We start from the raw sequence: 15,016 nt of genomic DNA, 5'->3' as shown, positions 1-15,016 counted from the left end.
GTTTCCAGCTCTAGGCAGCGCAGTAATTTATACATCCAAGGATTGCTTCCTGCTGTGCTAACTTTGTTCTTATTCTCTAATGTGGAGCAAATTGGGGTGTGATGAAATTATGGGGTCTATTTCTGTGTGCAAATGTAAGTATTCACTCTTTTTAGAAGGATGACTAGATTAATTGCAATTGGAGTTGGGGCACCCTCCAACAATGGCCAATCAATTTAACCACTCACTTCCTCTTTAGAACCAGAAGACTAATGGAACTAAGACAAAACTGCTTATGTGTAGGAGGTAATACGAATGTACGCGTGGACTCCAATCTCCAATTATGCTCGCCAAAAAGCAGGCGGTTTTATGGCTGAAAACACTTCTCTGTAATAATGCTCTCAGTGAGTCATAATATGCAATAGAATAAATTTATTTAGCGTTATTTGAATGTGTTTATATACAGCACGTTGCTTCAATTACTGTGAGAAAAACTAATGTCTGTTTACATAAATGGTTTGCACAATTGCCTAAAACTACAGCTTCCCAGAACAATCTTATTAATGTAATATGAAGCACATGACAAAAAAAAGGTTGGAAGAAAACATGCATCCCATGTCTCCAGGTGTTTGAGCCGCTTTACCTTAGCGCAGGTGCTTATTTAGTGGCTACATATTTTGCTAGAGCTTGATAGTGTCTCACAAGTTTTCAGACTATTGACCTGATGCACACTGGTCCTATTTTTGTGTGTAAGCTTGAAATGACAGGTCTTTTGTACGCAGGCTGCGTGGGTTTCTGCGAGGCTGCCACTGGCACAAATAGCCAAAGGGCTTGATTGATACTAAGTGAGCTATTAATCAAGGGTGTGGTGATTATTACATGTTCACTGAGTGAGTCATATCGCCGTGCTCAATGTTCTAACTACACTGATGAGCGCCATCAACAGCTCAAAAATAGGGGGAGAAAACACTTAAAATGGTTATTATTGTTTGAATGATTCATGTCATGCATGCCAAAAAAAATAATACTGTCTGACGCTTCAGCTTCTTTGCAACCACCTTCCTAACCTGTGCTTTCCACCAGCCACCAAAAAAATTGTAAGGTAACGTTACAAGCAGTTGGCTTCTTGCTCATAGGAGGAAAAACTTTTACTGGAAGAAATCTCTGCCAATATCATCGTAAACATTAGATTGGTAGTCAGTAACCACTGATTTTCTGTCACAAAGACACTCAGTCATGCGCTCTTAAAGGCTTTCCCAAGCTGACTTTCTGAGTAAAACACTTCAAAACCAAAAAGAAAATCAATGAATGAGAAAGCTGGGCATTTCCTAGTGATTACTGCAAGCTCACTAATAAGGTTAACTAATGTATCAGGGTTAAATGATAAGGCCTTTCCTGCAAGAGACTGGGGTTAAAACAGCCTTCCTACTAGTATCTCATTTTATTGGAGCTGCAGCTTACAGCACCAGTTTCCACAGGCCAGTCCATCTCGGAAAAGGATTTGATTAAAAATGACAGGCAGCATTTCTTGTTTCACCCTTTTCTGGCTCCATGCTTTCTGTTGTGCTTTGAGCTAAAAATTTCAACTGATGGAGAAAGAGAACTGGAAATAGAAGTGGTGTGATCACTTAATGAAAAAAATACAATAAAATGAAATTTTATTAAAAGCATGTGTGTGTATATAAATATTTCAAACCTGCTTTACTCACTATGTACAACTATAAAAATGTGCCATGTTTTTCACCAATTATAACTATGACAACTATGTTTCCTTTACCCCTTACAGCTACACGGCAGTTGCAATGCCAATGCTGTACAATACCCGCTACAGTTCCAGGAGACGGGTCACGGTGATGATCTCTGTGGTTTGGGTACTGTCTTTCGCCATATCCTGTCCCCTGTTGTTTGGCCTAAATAACACAGGTAAGAGAGAGTACAATACACACATGATCTTCAGTCTGTGAATCAGAAATGCTTTTGTGATGGTGCAAGACAGAGTGATAGCAGAGGTAACAGACGTTTGCCACTGTACTTAAGCAGACCATCTATGTCAGCACCCAGTTACAGCTACAATACTGCACTGTAAATTCACTATGGAGCTATTTGTGCCGGTAAAGAACTCCTTCACACCCGTGTGTATCTACTTTTAGTGAGCCTTTGGCCTTTAGGTTGGTTATTCCAAGGAACAGGGGCTTAAAGGAGGATTACTAGTAAAGCAGTTTTGATTAAGTGCTTTTTGCGAGGCGCCACCTTGTTGTTGACCAACTCCAGTGGCCTGTCACTTTGAAGCTCCGCTCATCCCTTTGAGTCCTTCATTTAATGCTGGTTCAGCTCAGACTCAAACCCTGAGAAATAAACACTGACTGTAGATCGAGTCGGCATATTTTGTAGAAAGCATGAAAGAAGGAATTACAAATTTCAAAAGACATTTAAAAATGGAGAAAAGTGAAGCATCAAATAGCCAGACTTCTAGCCCAGAGTGTGAACTGAGCTTTAAAAACACTGGATCCTACATTTCTCTGATAGCAACTACTGAAGGCTTCCTGCATCTTTCTTGAACCTTGTTAGTGGAAAGATAATTCTATGTATAAAATTGGTGAAGTTCCCCCTAAATAGACTACTTTCTCTAGCCTTCTAGCCACAGCCTTCAGCGTGACAGTTGGACAGGTTTAACTTGAAATGCTGCAATTTTCTTTATAATTATTAGTTTTGGTTTGTCCAAAAAGCTAGAAATACAAGCCCAGAGAAGCATCGCCTCAGTTTCTAAACTAGTTTTTAGGGAATTTTAAAAATGAGGGCAATTCATCTAGTAAATTATTAAAATCTAAACTTAACAAACAACCCTTGCAGAGTCCAAAACTGGGGTGAGATGATCTCTGCATTTGGCTCCACAGCTATAAGGCAGTCCACATGGGCTGTGAGAAGTGGGAGTACGGTTAATGTGAGTGGAGGTGAGGTAGAAAGAGTGCTGTGTAAATAACCTCAGAGTGAGGAGAATGTAGAAGTGGTGACATTTTTGGATCTACTTGCAATCAAAAAGCAATTATTGGTTCAAGCAAATCTAAGGTTCCAAATTCTGGTTTTACAGACTTTTAAAAGTGGAAGTAAAATAAGATTAAACACATACACACGCACAAAAGCAGCAAGTCTTGGGAGAAAGAGAACACGCAGTCTTAATTCACATTGTGCTTATCTCCACAGCTACTCGTGATGAGTCTCTCTGTGTGATCGCCAATCCAGCCTTTGTGGTGTACTCTTCCATTGTGTCCTTTTATGTACCCTTCATCATCACTCTGCTCGTTTATGTCCAAATTTATGTGGTCCTGAGGAAGCGCAGAAAACGCGTCAACACAAAACCAAAGCAGCTTGTCTCTCAGGCTGCGGACCCTGATATGGCCACCTCACTAAAGGTGAGCTGCTATAGCTGGCTCGTGTTTTTATGGCTTCATTTACACATTTATTTTATCAAAGCTCCTTTATCTCTCTGTACTGTCTTAATATTTTAGAGTAATACATTAAACTAAAAAACATCACAAAAGACATCATTTGCTGTTTGATTTTGTTTGTTTCTTTAGAGAACTGCAATACATTTTTTCAGTCCAGCTATTCTTGTTGGTTTTACAAGCAGACATTGTATTACAGAGCAACACATTATTAAAATAAAAACACAGACTGCGATTGATTTTCTTTGAATACACAATGGATTAAGATAAGGGGTTGAATTGAGCAAGACTCTGCTAGAAAAGGCTTTTTAGCTGTTTTAGTTTTTAACACCTTACATGAAAATAAGATATTTAATATCAGGTTTAATCCAGGACACAAATTTGAATCTTAAATGACACATTTCCCTGTAAAATGTGTCATTTAAAAAGAAAATGTGACATGCAAAACTAATTGTGACGGCCCTCAAACGACCTTTTGCTTTTCTGGGTATTGATTTTCTTGTCATAACTTATTGATGTCTGTACAGAAAGTAAGCAACACTCTCGATCCAGTGCAGTACATTACTCATGTTTATGCATGGCTTCGTGCTGTGGTTTTGGTCAATATATGGCAGCATATTGACAGATAGCTATAATCTTTATGGGGTAACGGAGCATAATTTTTCACTTCTTATCTTAATTATCAAATTAAGGTTGGTGAAATTATTTCACACAACAATATATTACATGGTCACATTGATGGATTGGATTTTCAGCGGGTATAGAAGCTGCAGATCAGAGTGCTGCTAAACAGCCTTTCCGTGCTCAGTGTAGCCTCTTTTGACCGTGTAGGAAGCGGGACCTGTTCCTCCATGCTTAGACGGCCCTTTTGTCAGTTGCTTTGACATTGTACTCTCTCCTTGCCTGACACAGCTGTTTTCATTTCAGGATAAGTGCACTCATCCAGAGGATGTGAGGCTGTGCACCATGATTGTTAAAACTAATGGGAGTTTTCCTGTCAACAAGAAGAAAGTGGTGTGTATACATTTTTGTTCTTTTGTTTTTATGCTTTCCCCTAAAAGTTTAATTGATGGAAGAAAAAAAAAAGTTTTTGCCTGCAGAGATTTCGAAAGATGTCACCTTGAAGTTTTCCCCATCTGCTAGAATAAATGTAATTTTAAAATTCAAAGTTAAATAAAGAAAAGTTTTATACTCGCTACCCCCATCCGAATGAACCTTTACTAAATTTGTCTTCATTCAGATATTCATCAAAGATGTGGTCAATGAGGGAGAAGATCTGGAGCTGGATGAGCTGAATAACAGTGGAAGCAGTGTGAAGCAGAAGCAGCAGATACAAGGTGCTCTTGGAGACACTCCAGCCACGAGCCATCAGCTATTGATGCCCAACAAGGCCAGCGCTAGCCCCATCTCAACACCCCCCACACCCCACAAGGAGGGCCAGAAAGCAGAAAAGAACGGCGATCCTGCCAAGGAGACCTTAGGCGATCCGGCACCCATCGTAGCCAAAGCCTTCCAGACACAGGCCTTACCTAATGGCAAGACTCAGACTTCTGTGAAAACCATGAGCAAGAGAAAGATCTCCCAGCAAAAGGAAAAGAAGGCTACCCAGATGTTAGCCATCGTCCTCGGTAAGTTAGTCCCTTATTATTAGTAGTAATTTTTAAATTATTCATTTGATTTTAAAAGAAGTCATGAAAGTGAATACAAGCTCAATTAAAAGCCGTTTTATGTGATTCTGCACATCAAAGTTGAAGTGACACTAGAAAATTAAGCATTTCTAGAACCAAATGTTATCTTTGAACATGCAAAGAGCGTGTTCAAAGCGTTTTTTGCAATGTACATATCTTTTTTTTCCCACTGCTCTATCATAGGTATTTGGCTGTCTTTACGTTTGTTTTTGTTTTCATTTCAATCAATTTTTTCAGTAGGACCTAAAAAAAGAGTTTGAAAAACAAGTCAGACAGTGATGCAACAAAAAGAAATTGTACTGATACTTTAGAATCCAACTCCTCAGTAGGGCCACCCATATTTGGGCTTTATTTCCTCATTCTCTGTATCTTATTCTAATACCTAATTTTTTTTTTCTTTCCTCAGGTGTATTCATTATATGCTGGCTGCCGTTTTTCATCACACATATCTTGAACACCCACTGCACCAAATGCAAGGTTCCTGCCGAGATGTATAACGCTTTCACCTGGCTGGGCTATGTGAATAGTGCTGTAAATCCCATCATATACACCACCTTTAATGTTGAGTTCAGAAAGGCATTCATTAAGATCTTGCACTGCTGAGCTGCAACATCACTTATCTGATCAGACTAAAGGAGAGGTGATGAATGAAAGCATATCCTGTGGCAAATACCTCATCCTCTTAAGGAAAATACACCACGTGGGGAAACTACGATCTGTTCATTTAAAGTTAGTTAAGTGACTGAAAAAAAAAAACAAAAACTGGCTTTGGCTTTGTCTTCTTGAAAGGCATCTTGGATCTATATGTTAAATTTCGTGTGGAGTCCCGTTCTCCAAATCACTGAATGTAAAACAAGAAATGTCTGTAACGATGACCTGTTTTATGGAGAGAGAAAAAAATGACATTGTTCTCTGACATCATTGTGCTTGTCATGTAAGGAGCCATCTGTGTATACCACACACATGCAAACTGCTATTTATTGTATGTGTACTTTATGTTTTAATCATAGATGTTTTTTGCAAATCTTAAAGATATCGAGTCAGTGTTCATTGCAGTGTTAAAATTGAAAACAATTCACTGATTAGATTCACTGATTGTCTGAAAGACACGGTATAATTTACTTGCTGTATGATGCAGCCATGCCAATATCTGCAATTTAGCAATTTTATAAATAAATATCTATTATAATTACTAATGCTATTATTATTATTATTTGTTGTACATAGTTTTTCTTAATGCATTTATTGTGATTATATGACCGCAATAGAAATGTGATGCATGCTACACTGCTCCTCTACTTGAAATGCATGTTTAACAATAAATTGCAAAAGATCTCCAATAAATGAAGTTAAGATACCGTGTGAAGTGCCACATGAATATCACCGCTCACTGTGTGTATACGAATACACTCATAACTGACTGGTCATTATTCAAAAGCTTCTCTGTTATTCCTAGGACTGATCTGCAGTTTGAGTTGTTTACTGGAAGCAACACCAAGCTCTGCTGCAGAGGCGTTGTTCCATTAAAACTAATGAATGGTATGTGGACTTTGCAGCTTCCAGGTATAATCATGTGGATATGTGCAACCCAGCCCCTGAAGCCTCTCCCTGGGGCCTTTGCTGAGCAAGAATGGGGTGAAACTGAAATAATAGCTACCGCAATACATGTATACAACTATTACAACTACAGTGTTGGAGTTGGAGTGATGATCTCATTTTATATTTACAGTATATACGCACACACAGAGCTACCGGACTGACTCGCTATGTGCCACTGTTTGAATAGCTTCAGTCCTAATGAACAGGTGGGAAAAGGGAGTTCATGTCTGAAGATGAGATCAAAATGAAGCGTAAATAACACTCCAGCTTATTCTTTAGTAATGAACACTGACTGAATTTACTTGTTATTACTGTGTGTTATTCTTTTCATTGTTGTTATTCATGTTTAGTTATTTAAAACACAATTTTGAGATGGTTCGATGCCTCTGTGCATCTGCTACAGATCTCATTTTTGAATATTTCTTTTTCTTTAAAGGGCACGCTGTGTTACGAGTCATTGGGAAACTAAATATTTGTGGGCGCCATGGTTTGCCACTAAACTGTGGTATCTATGTGTGACAAACTGACAAGTGGAAATAAATATTTGAAATAAAGTTTTGTGTGTTGTGCATGGGTAAAAGAGTAAGAATACAGTGTCAATGGATGCATATCACCATGTCTGGGTCAAGAGGGGGATGACATAATTCCTTTGTTGTGGCTGTGAAATGCACTCTTTACTCTCATGAGTAGCTGACATCATTTATACTTTCGTTCAAGCTCAACATCAGTCTTCGTGATGGCCAAAGATGTTTGAGCATTGCATCATTTCAGAAAAAAAAAGAACAACAAAGGGATGAGCCAGAAACAACATATTAAAGTATTTCTACCGCTGTTAGCAATCCCCAAGTCTGACTAAGGCAACCGAATGAAAAATAGTTGCTGTTCAAGGTAATTCATCACTTGTGTTGAGTGCTGCACTTGCAGTCTGAATACACAATGCTCTGGAAATGCAGCTTTCACCTTTTTTTGTTGTCATGTCATCTCAGAAGACTAAACCTTTCCTTGAAATATATCTGAGCAGCTACAGTGCGGAAAGCAGCGCTAGTAAAGGTGATTATTCATGCTTGATTTTATTCTGAGGAGTTGACATTTAACTGCAGATTGTGCTGGCTTTACATCAATAAACTGGGAGTTAAAATGATACCCAAACACCCTAAAGTATCTAAAATCAATATCTTAAAGAAGAGCCAGGGAAGTGTATCTTAGCCTTATCAAGGGAAACAGATGAGAGCAATTTATTACACCAGCAAAAAACAAAATTATGAAACTGAGTTGTATTTCTATAGGAGTTTGATTATTGAGACGACTGTTTCTTTCTTAATAATTAAGATCTAAGAGCAAATAAGCATACTCCCAAAATGATAAAGGTTCCATATCATAAAATATAAAAACTGTAAAAATATGAAACCCCAGTTAAACATAACCATAATCATCTTCCCTCAATCGTCCCTCTCTTCTGAGGTAAGGTGAAAGCGATGGGGTGGGCATGTTGCTAACGCTACACTGCTTTTTCTAGCATGCAGGCAAAATGTACTGTTGTTGAGTGCAACAGAAAACAGGAATTTTTACTGAGTCTTCATGAGAGTTCGTGTTTTCTCTTAAGTGACTAAAGCTGTCTGTTAAAAACACCACTCCAATGACAAAAACTTAATTTAACATGCAGCTTTGTTAGCTTGCTTTGATTGGTTGATTTATGGTTTTGTGTGATTTTTTTTTTATGTTTCTATAACTTAACGCCAAAGTCACCCAGCTGTGAATTTGTATATGAGGCTATCATTGGCATTTTTATTGATCATATGCCCACAGAACAAAGCTGTAAGACAAATGTTTTGTCAAAAGTTGGTTAGAAACTGTGAAAACCTTTTAAATAAATGTAAATTTAAAACCTGTAAAAAAGGGCTTCTGGTGGTCAGCTTTGGTTTTTGCCTTCTGTGCTTCTCTGCAAACTGAACTCAGCTGGCTCTCTATTAATTTTGTCTTTTGCAAAGATAATGCAATTAATGTTATTATATTTCATAACTGAAGTATTCACTCAGCAGTACTTACATTTTATTCATTAGTTTATCAAACCCTACAGTCACAACAGAATTAAAACTGTGATTGCTGCTCAAGAGTTTGTTACATTTCCTTGTTTCTTTTACAAAAGAGCAGAATCAGTAACGAGGCTGTCAGTTTCAGTGAATACCTTCATTCAGCAGCTGACTTGTGAAATAGTTGGTGATACAACTTAATGGACTTGTGCTAACTATAGGGACTTGAATTTTACTTGCCCCTTGAGAAAAGCTGTTATAGAAGGGCTGTGACTTATGACATAGGTGTGTGTGTGTGTGTGTGTGTGTGTGTGTGTGTGTGTGTGTGTGTGTGTGTGTGTTCCTGTCTAGCTATCTTTGTGAGGACCGAAATCTGCATTCAACTATACTAGTGAGAACCAACAGTCACTTGTGAGGACATACAAACGGTCCTCACAAATTTGAAGGCATTTAAAGGCATCTTTGAGGCTCAAAATGTGGTTTTAGTGTCAGGGTTACAGTTAGGTTATGGTCAGGTTTAGGTTAAGGGTTAGGGTTAGGCATTCATTTTTTGTGTGTGTGTGTGTGTCTGTCTGTCTGTGTGTGCATGTGTGTGAGAGATCCTCACAAAGAAGCTATGTAAGGCTCATGAGTCCCAGTCGACTGTGTATAAAGGTTTCTTCCTTTAAGTCTTCCATTGGTATTTGTTTATGGATTTTTCTGCCTTTAGCTTTTATCTAATTCAGCCGAAGGACCATTAAGTTCATGGATTCTGTTGAGGCATCCATCTACAATTCACAAAACTACAGTGATCAAACATACACACACTAATCGCCCAATGGGTTTTCTCCCAAACATGTCTTCAAGGTCAAGATCTAAGCCATGTTTGTTTTCTTACTGCATTGAGGCAACTGTTGCCTGAAGGCACTTTATATTATAAGGTAAATGCCCTACAATAATACAAAGAAAACAGAGAAAACCCCAACAAAACTATATATCCCCCGATAAGCAAGTGCTTTGGTGACAGTGGAAAGGAAAAACTCCCTTTTAACAGGAAGATACCTCAGCAGAACCAGGCTCAGGGAGGGGCAGCCATCTGCTGCGACTGGTTGTGGGTGAGCGATGAAGACAAGACAAAAGACAGGACATGCTGTGGAAGAGATTTATTATGGTATTGTAAGTCATTGTGATTTAACCACCGCAAATTAATCCATTACTGATTACACAGCAAATAGGGAAGCACTTTTAAATGTTCAGTTTCTATGCCACATGTCAAAACAAGATTTTGAATGTGATTAAAGTGCTGGGTGGGTTCTTTTGCATGTTTAAAGAAGCCAATTGAGTCTAATAATAGATTAAATGCCGTGTTGAGGATATCTACATGGATGTTAAAATTACACACAACTATTTTATCTAAGCTGAGCCCTAAATCAGGTAAAACGTTTGAGAATTCAGACAGAAAAAGGCCCAGGTGGACGATAGATAACAACAAATAAAAATGTTTTTTTTTTTAGTTTTCCAGCTGGGTGGACAAGGCAAAGCATCAATTAGTGTAACTCAGGGGTCATTTAAACTAACACAATCATCCTACTGTAATTATTAATTTATTAACTAACAGGAACTTAGAGGAGAGAGACCTAATGTTTAACAATCCACATTTCACAGTTTTATTTGTTGTAGATACAATATTGTTCTTTCTTTGGAATTTTTTGTGTTAAAATTATTTCAGCTGATTTTGGTTTGTTTTTTGTCAGGGAGCAGACAGAGTCTCTAAGGGTTTGAGGGGGTAACAGGAGGAGAGAAGCTGCAGAGAGTGAGAGCTGCTCCATCCAAAGTGGGATGGATGCCATCTCTCTCCTAACAAGTACAGGTTTCGCCCAGAAGGTTACGTAGCTATCTATAAAGTCCACATAGTTTTTTGTTCCAACATCACCATCCACCTCTCGTTTCTGAATGCACAAAACTTATTTTAGTTTTTTTAGTTTTTCAAAATATATCAGAATCAACATCTTTTGTGTGATATTTTGTTTTGGAGACTAAGGATGGTCACTTTTGCTTACACTGAGAGCCACTTTGAAGCCCCCTTGTGAGTTCTTTTGGAAGAAATACAACAGAAATATCCCACATCTCTTCATGAAACAGCTCTTAGGGAATTGCCTCTGAAAAATAGGGGTGTCATGATCAGTGTGTAGGAGTGGAGGAGCCGAATGTAGAGCACTGCAGGCGGAATTCAACACGAAAGGGTTTTATTGTGGCTGATCAAAGTTACAAACAAAACACAAAAATCCAAACAAAGCCATAATCTAAAGAACAAGGACATGCCAGGAGATACAGAGGAAGAAGAGCAACATAGCTCAGCTATTAATAAGAACTTCAGCAATCCCAGATATGTACATAATATATTTAATATGCCATGGTATTGAGAAAAAACTGACAAGTTTTAGCCTGTGGCTTTTGAAAGCCACCTGTAAAGCTACTGAGAGTACCATGACAAAGGAAAAAGGGAGGCTGTGCAAAAAAAGACAAGCGAGAAAACTGGCTATCAGGATAAAAGAGGAACTAAACTACAACAGAGGAAAACACCTGAATGAAGTCACTCTGAGGGAGAACACAGAGAGATAAGAGAAAGGAAGGAATTATTAGGAAAACTCCAAATGAAAATACAAAGAACTTGCAACTGTTACAAAAGAGTATATTATATAAAATTCCATTAAATTCTATGAAATTCCAAAATTTCAAACACTAGAATAATAAAAACCAAAGTCAAATACTGTATAATTCCCTGAAAATGGTAACCTCAGATGCAGATAGAGATGAACTGCATGTAAAAATGCTTGTCACCTTAAATTCATCAAATAACTGTAATCTGTTTTGGTAGCAAGCTAAAATATAAAAACAATGTTACTGTCTAATCATATATGGGACTAACCATAAACCGTTTGAACGTCTACATTGGAGCTGTGGTGTATATTTATGTAGTCAGAGTGCAAGAAATGCAAGATAAACATAACGTAATTCACAGTGACAGACTCAGTTATGAGAAAGCCAAAAAGCAACAATTACGGGTATCTTAAATGGGAATTCCTCACAATGCAATCTTTTTGTATTCATTCATTTTTTTGTGTCATTTATGAAAAACTATGGTTTTGATCCCACCTTTTTTATTGATGCTACAGGGCACCGCCATGTCTCTGATTAAATTTCTGATTATATCAGGAGGAAAATGTTGGAATGCTGGACAGCCCGTCCCCAGTGTCATTCCTTATGCACCGCCTTAGGGCTCCAGTTCAAGGATTACTGATATGCTGAAGCACCATTGTACCCAGTGTTCCCCAACACACGCATATACAATAGGAAAGATAAAGCGATACAGCCTCTCGAGTTCTGTCCAGTCCTCTCTGTATTATATTTCACATGTAATGTGACCAAGCAGTGATTTACATTTGGCTCTAAAGGTGGTTGGATATATGCTTTCACACAATATGTCTTTGATATTGCAGTACAATATCAAATATCATATCAGCAATAAACTACATAACACTGGCAGTCAGCTATTCATGCAATGCAATGCTGTACCATAGAGTCTCTGAGGAGAGTTTTTGTTGTGTCTGTTCCCCCACCCTCTTCTTTCTTCAATCTCTAGTGTATGTTTTCCCTCATCACCTCTGTACAGTTTCTATCTTTGCAGAAATAATTGACAGGCGTGTCCAAAAATAGCCCCAGGGGTTGGAGAAGTAGGATTCAGACAGCACTGTTGTTGTGTAGGCAATAAGGAACCTAAGGTAATGACTGGATAATGATAGCGTTCCTATATAGCTGAAATCTTCTCATGCCTATGAAATGAGTCCTATCGAGTGCCTATGCTGGCCCATTAACAATTAGAAAAATTTATTATCTGCTAAGACCCCAAAAGGCCCTAAAGGCCATACGCTTACTTAGAACAAGTGGTGCAAAATGATAATACTTTCAGAGAAAGTTAAATACTTACAAATACCTGGACTAATTTCCTAGCTCTGTTTCTGATAGAGATTAAATGTAAACATGTAAAATTTCATATGACACACCGAGATAGTTTCTTGTGAATGGCTGTGTTCTAGCCTAATCCTAAAGCAAGCATTACCATAGTGGATGCACAGTGATCGGAGGGAAACTGCCAAGAATGTATTTAATGATCAGTGGTGGAATGAGGAAGTACAGAAAAGTATTTAAAGGAAGGGGCTAGCAAATTTAAAGCGGAATAGTAATAACAGAGAGGAGTAGGAGAACTGAAAGGCTAGGTGTATGAGTGTATGTGAGGCTGGACACCAAGGAAGGAGAAAAGGACTCAAAAGTACTGGTTGATTTGGCCGGGAGAGCAAGCATGAAAGAATGTGCAGCAGGTTAGAGGTATACAGACGGAAGGGGTACCTCGAGAAGCTGATAAATGAAGAAATACATGAGAGAGAAATGTGGTATGCGGCGGTATGAAGATGTCTAGTAGAGAAGCCAGGGCAACTTGTCACCAGGTTATTTAACCTCTTAAGCCCCAACGGCCCCTGATACGGGGGCAAAAGGCAGGAGATTCAAATTCAAATTCAAATTTTATTTGTCACGTACACAGTCATACACAGTACGATATGCAGTGAAATGCTTGGACAACTGCTCGTGACCTAAAGAAAACAAAAAAGGAAAAGGCTATGAATAAGATAGGAAATAAATATGAAAAATTAAAAAGGGAAATAAATATGAAAAATTAAAAAGGGTAAATTTTACTAGGAAGGAATAAAATATAAATTAAGGTTAAAAAGGAAATAACTGTACAACACAAATTAGAATGAAGGGTAAATTTAACTGGGAAAGAATAAGATAAAATATATAAATTAAAGTTGAAAATAAAATAACTGTACAACAAAATACACAATATAGAACTATATAAGAATGTATGAAGAAATATAAATAAATATATACACAATAACAGCAGCTGTACAAGTATTAACTGGAAATGAAGAATATAATGTCCAGTGTTGTGCAATCCACATTTGTAAGTGTCTTCTGCAGTGCAAATATGCTTAAAGTGATTTAAGTGATGAAGTGAAAACAATGTCCAGAATGTCCAAATCACCATCAGGGTGTATACCTCACCCCTGACGTCGTTGCCCACCTCTCAATTTTAAATACACTTAGTCATTGAGGGCTAGCAGGAGGGACTATGCGCTTACCTGCTGCTCCTTGGCAGGTAGCTCCATGCCCTCCTGGGTTTTAATTGCACCTTAGAACACATATGCATCAACACTACAATGAGCGGGTGGAGGGAGGTTTGGAGTCTTCTCCCACCCCCATTCTCTGCGGCCTGCTGGAGCGGGAGGGCTAGTAGGAGGAGTTGGCCGTCCGACTGCGGTCTGGGGTGTGGGGCCTCCCTGCTGCTGCGGAGTCGGGGTGGTCTGCCTCTCCCCACCGCAGGGAAAAGGGTAACACCACCTGGGTCTGGGTGCAATTCCCCCCTCCAGGGGCAAGGGTACCTAGACCCGGTTTGTAGAGTACGCTTGGGGAGTGTGATTGTGTGTACAGCGTCTCTTTATGTCTGTCTCCACGTTGGTTGAGTGTGGAGTAAGTGCATATGAGAGCATGAGGGTGGGAATGGATGTTTGTGTCTGTGTGTGCCTGTATGTCTGTGTCTATATGTCAGGTTGGGTATCAGACGCCACCTCTCTGGGGACACCTCAGGCCCTCCAAGGTTTGGAGGCCTATCTCCACCCACCACCACTTCCCCTGCCGGTGGCGGACTCCCTCAGGTGTCGGTGTGTTGGTGGTTCTTTGTGTCTGGGGGTGGGCGTCCGGGTACACACCGGCTCACCCCTTGGCGGCCGCTTGTCGGGGCCTGGGGCCTGGGGCCTGGGGCTCGCTCGGGCCCCTTTGGAGGTGGGGTGCCCCCGGCCTCTCGGCCTGGGGCTCGGTCACTCAGGCACAGCTGGGGGCCGGTGGAGCTCACGGGCGCGTCACTGCAACTCCCCCTGACTTCTGCTCCGCGGCTGCTGGGCGAGCCCTCATCTGGGACTCTCCTCAGCTCTTACTGGGACAGTGGTGCGGCTGCCCCTCTGTTGGTCTTCCATGGTCTCTTGTGTTCTGGGGGCCTCTGGATGTCTGGAGTTTTGATCTCCTCCATACCTGCTTCACACCCTGGAGGACGGGGCTGTGGCCCCCCCACACTCCCTAGCAGATCATTACATGGAGAAACCTTTGGAATGCAAGCATGCTGATCCACACAGGTATGCACACAGGTGTACACATGGGTATTCACAGACGCGGACTAAAGCTTTCT

The 15,016-nt window shown here is 39.6% G+C and overlaps 1 protein-coding gene across 1 annotated transcript in view; it reads left to right on the top strand.

The window, feature by feature from the left end:
* drd2a (dopamine receptor D2a) overlaps positions 1–6,472 on the top strand; it is a 51,642-nt gene extending 45,170 nt beyond the window's left edge. The window contains exons 4-8 of the mRNA XM_026192813.1: positions 1,766–1,902; positions 3,181–3,389; positions 4,350–4,436; positions 4,663–5,050; positions 5,517–6,472. Coding sequence (XP_026048598.1) covers positions 1,766–1,902; positions 3,181–3,389; positions 4,350–4,436; positions 4,663–5,050; positions 5,517–5,713 — 1,018 coding nt within the window. The 3' untranslated portion in view covers positions 5,714–6,472. The remainder of the gene's footprint in view (positions 1–1,765; positions 1,903–3,180; positions 3,390–4,349; positions 4,437–4,662; positions 5,051–5,516) is intronic.
* Positions 6,473–15,016: the final 8,544 nt, after the last annotated feature.

The sequence above is a fragment of the Astatotilapia calliptera genome, chromosome 14, assembly GCF_900246225.1.
Source record: "Astatotilapia calliptera chromosome 14, fAstCal1.2, whole genome shotgun sequence".
NCBI lineage: Eukaryota > Metazoa > Chordata > Actinopteri > Cichliformes > Cichlidae > Astatotilapia > Astatotilapia calliptera.
The sequence above is the reverse complement of the archived record's forward strand: the minus strand, read 5'-3'. Positions and strand labels throughout refer to the sequence as shown.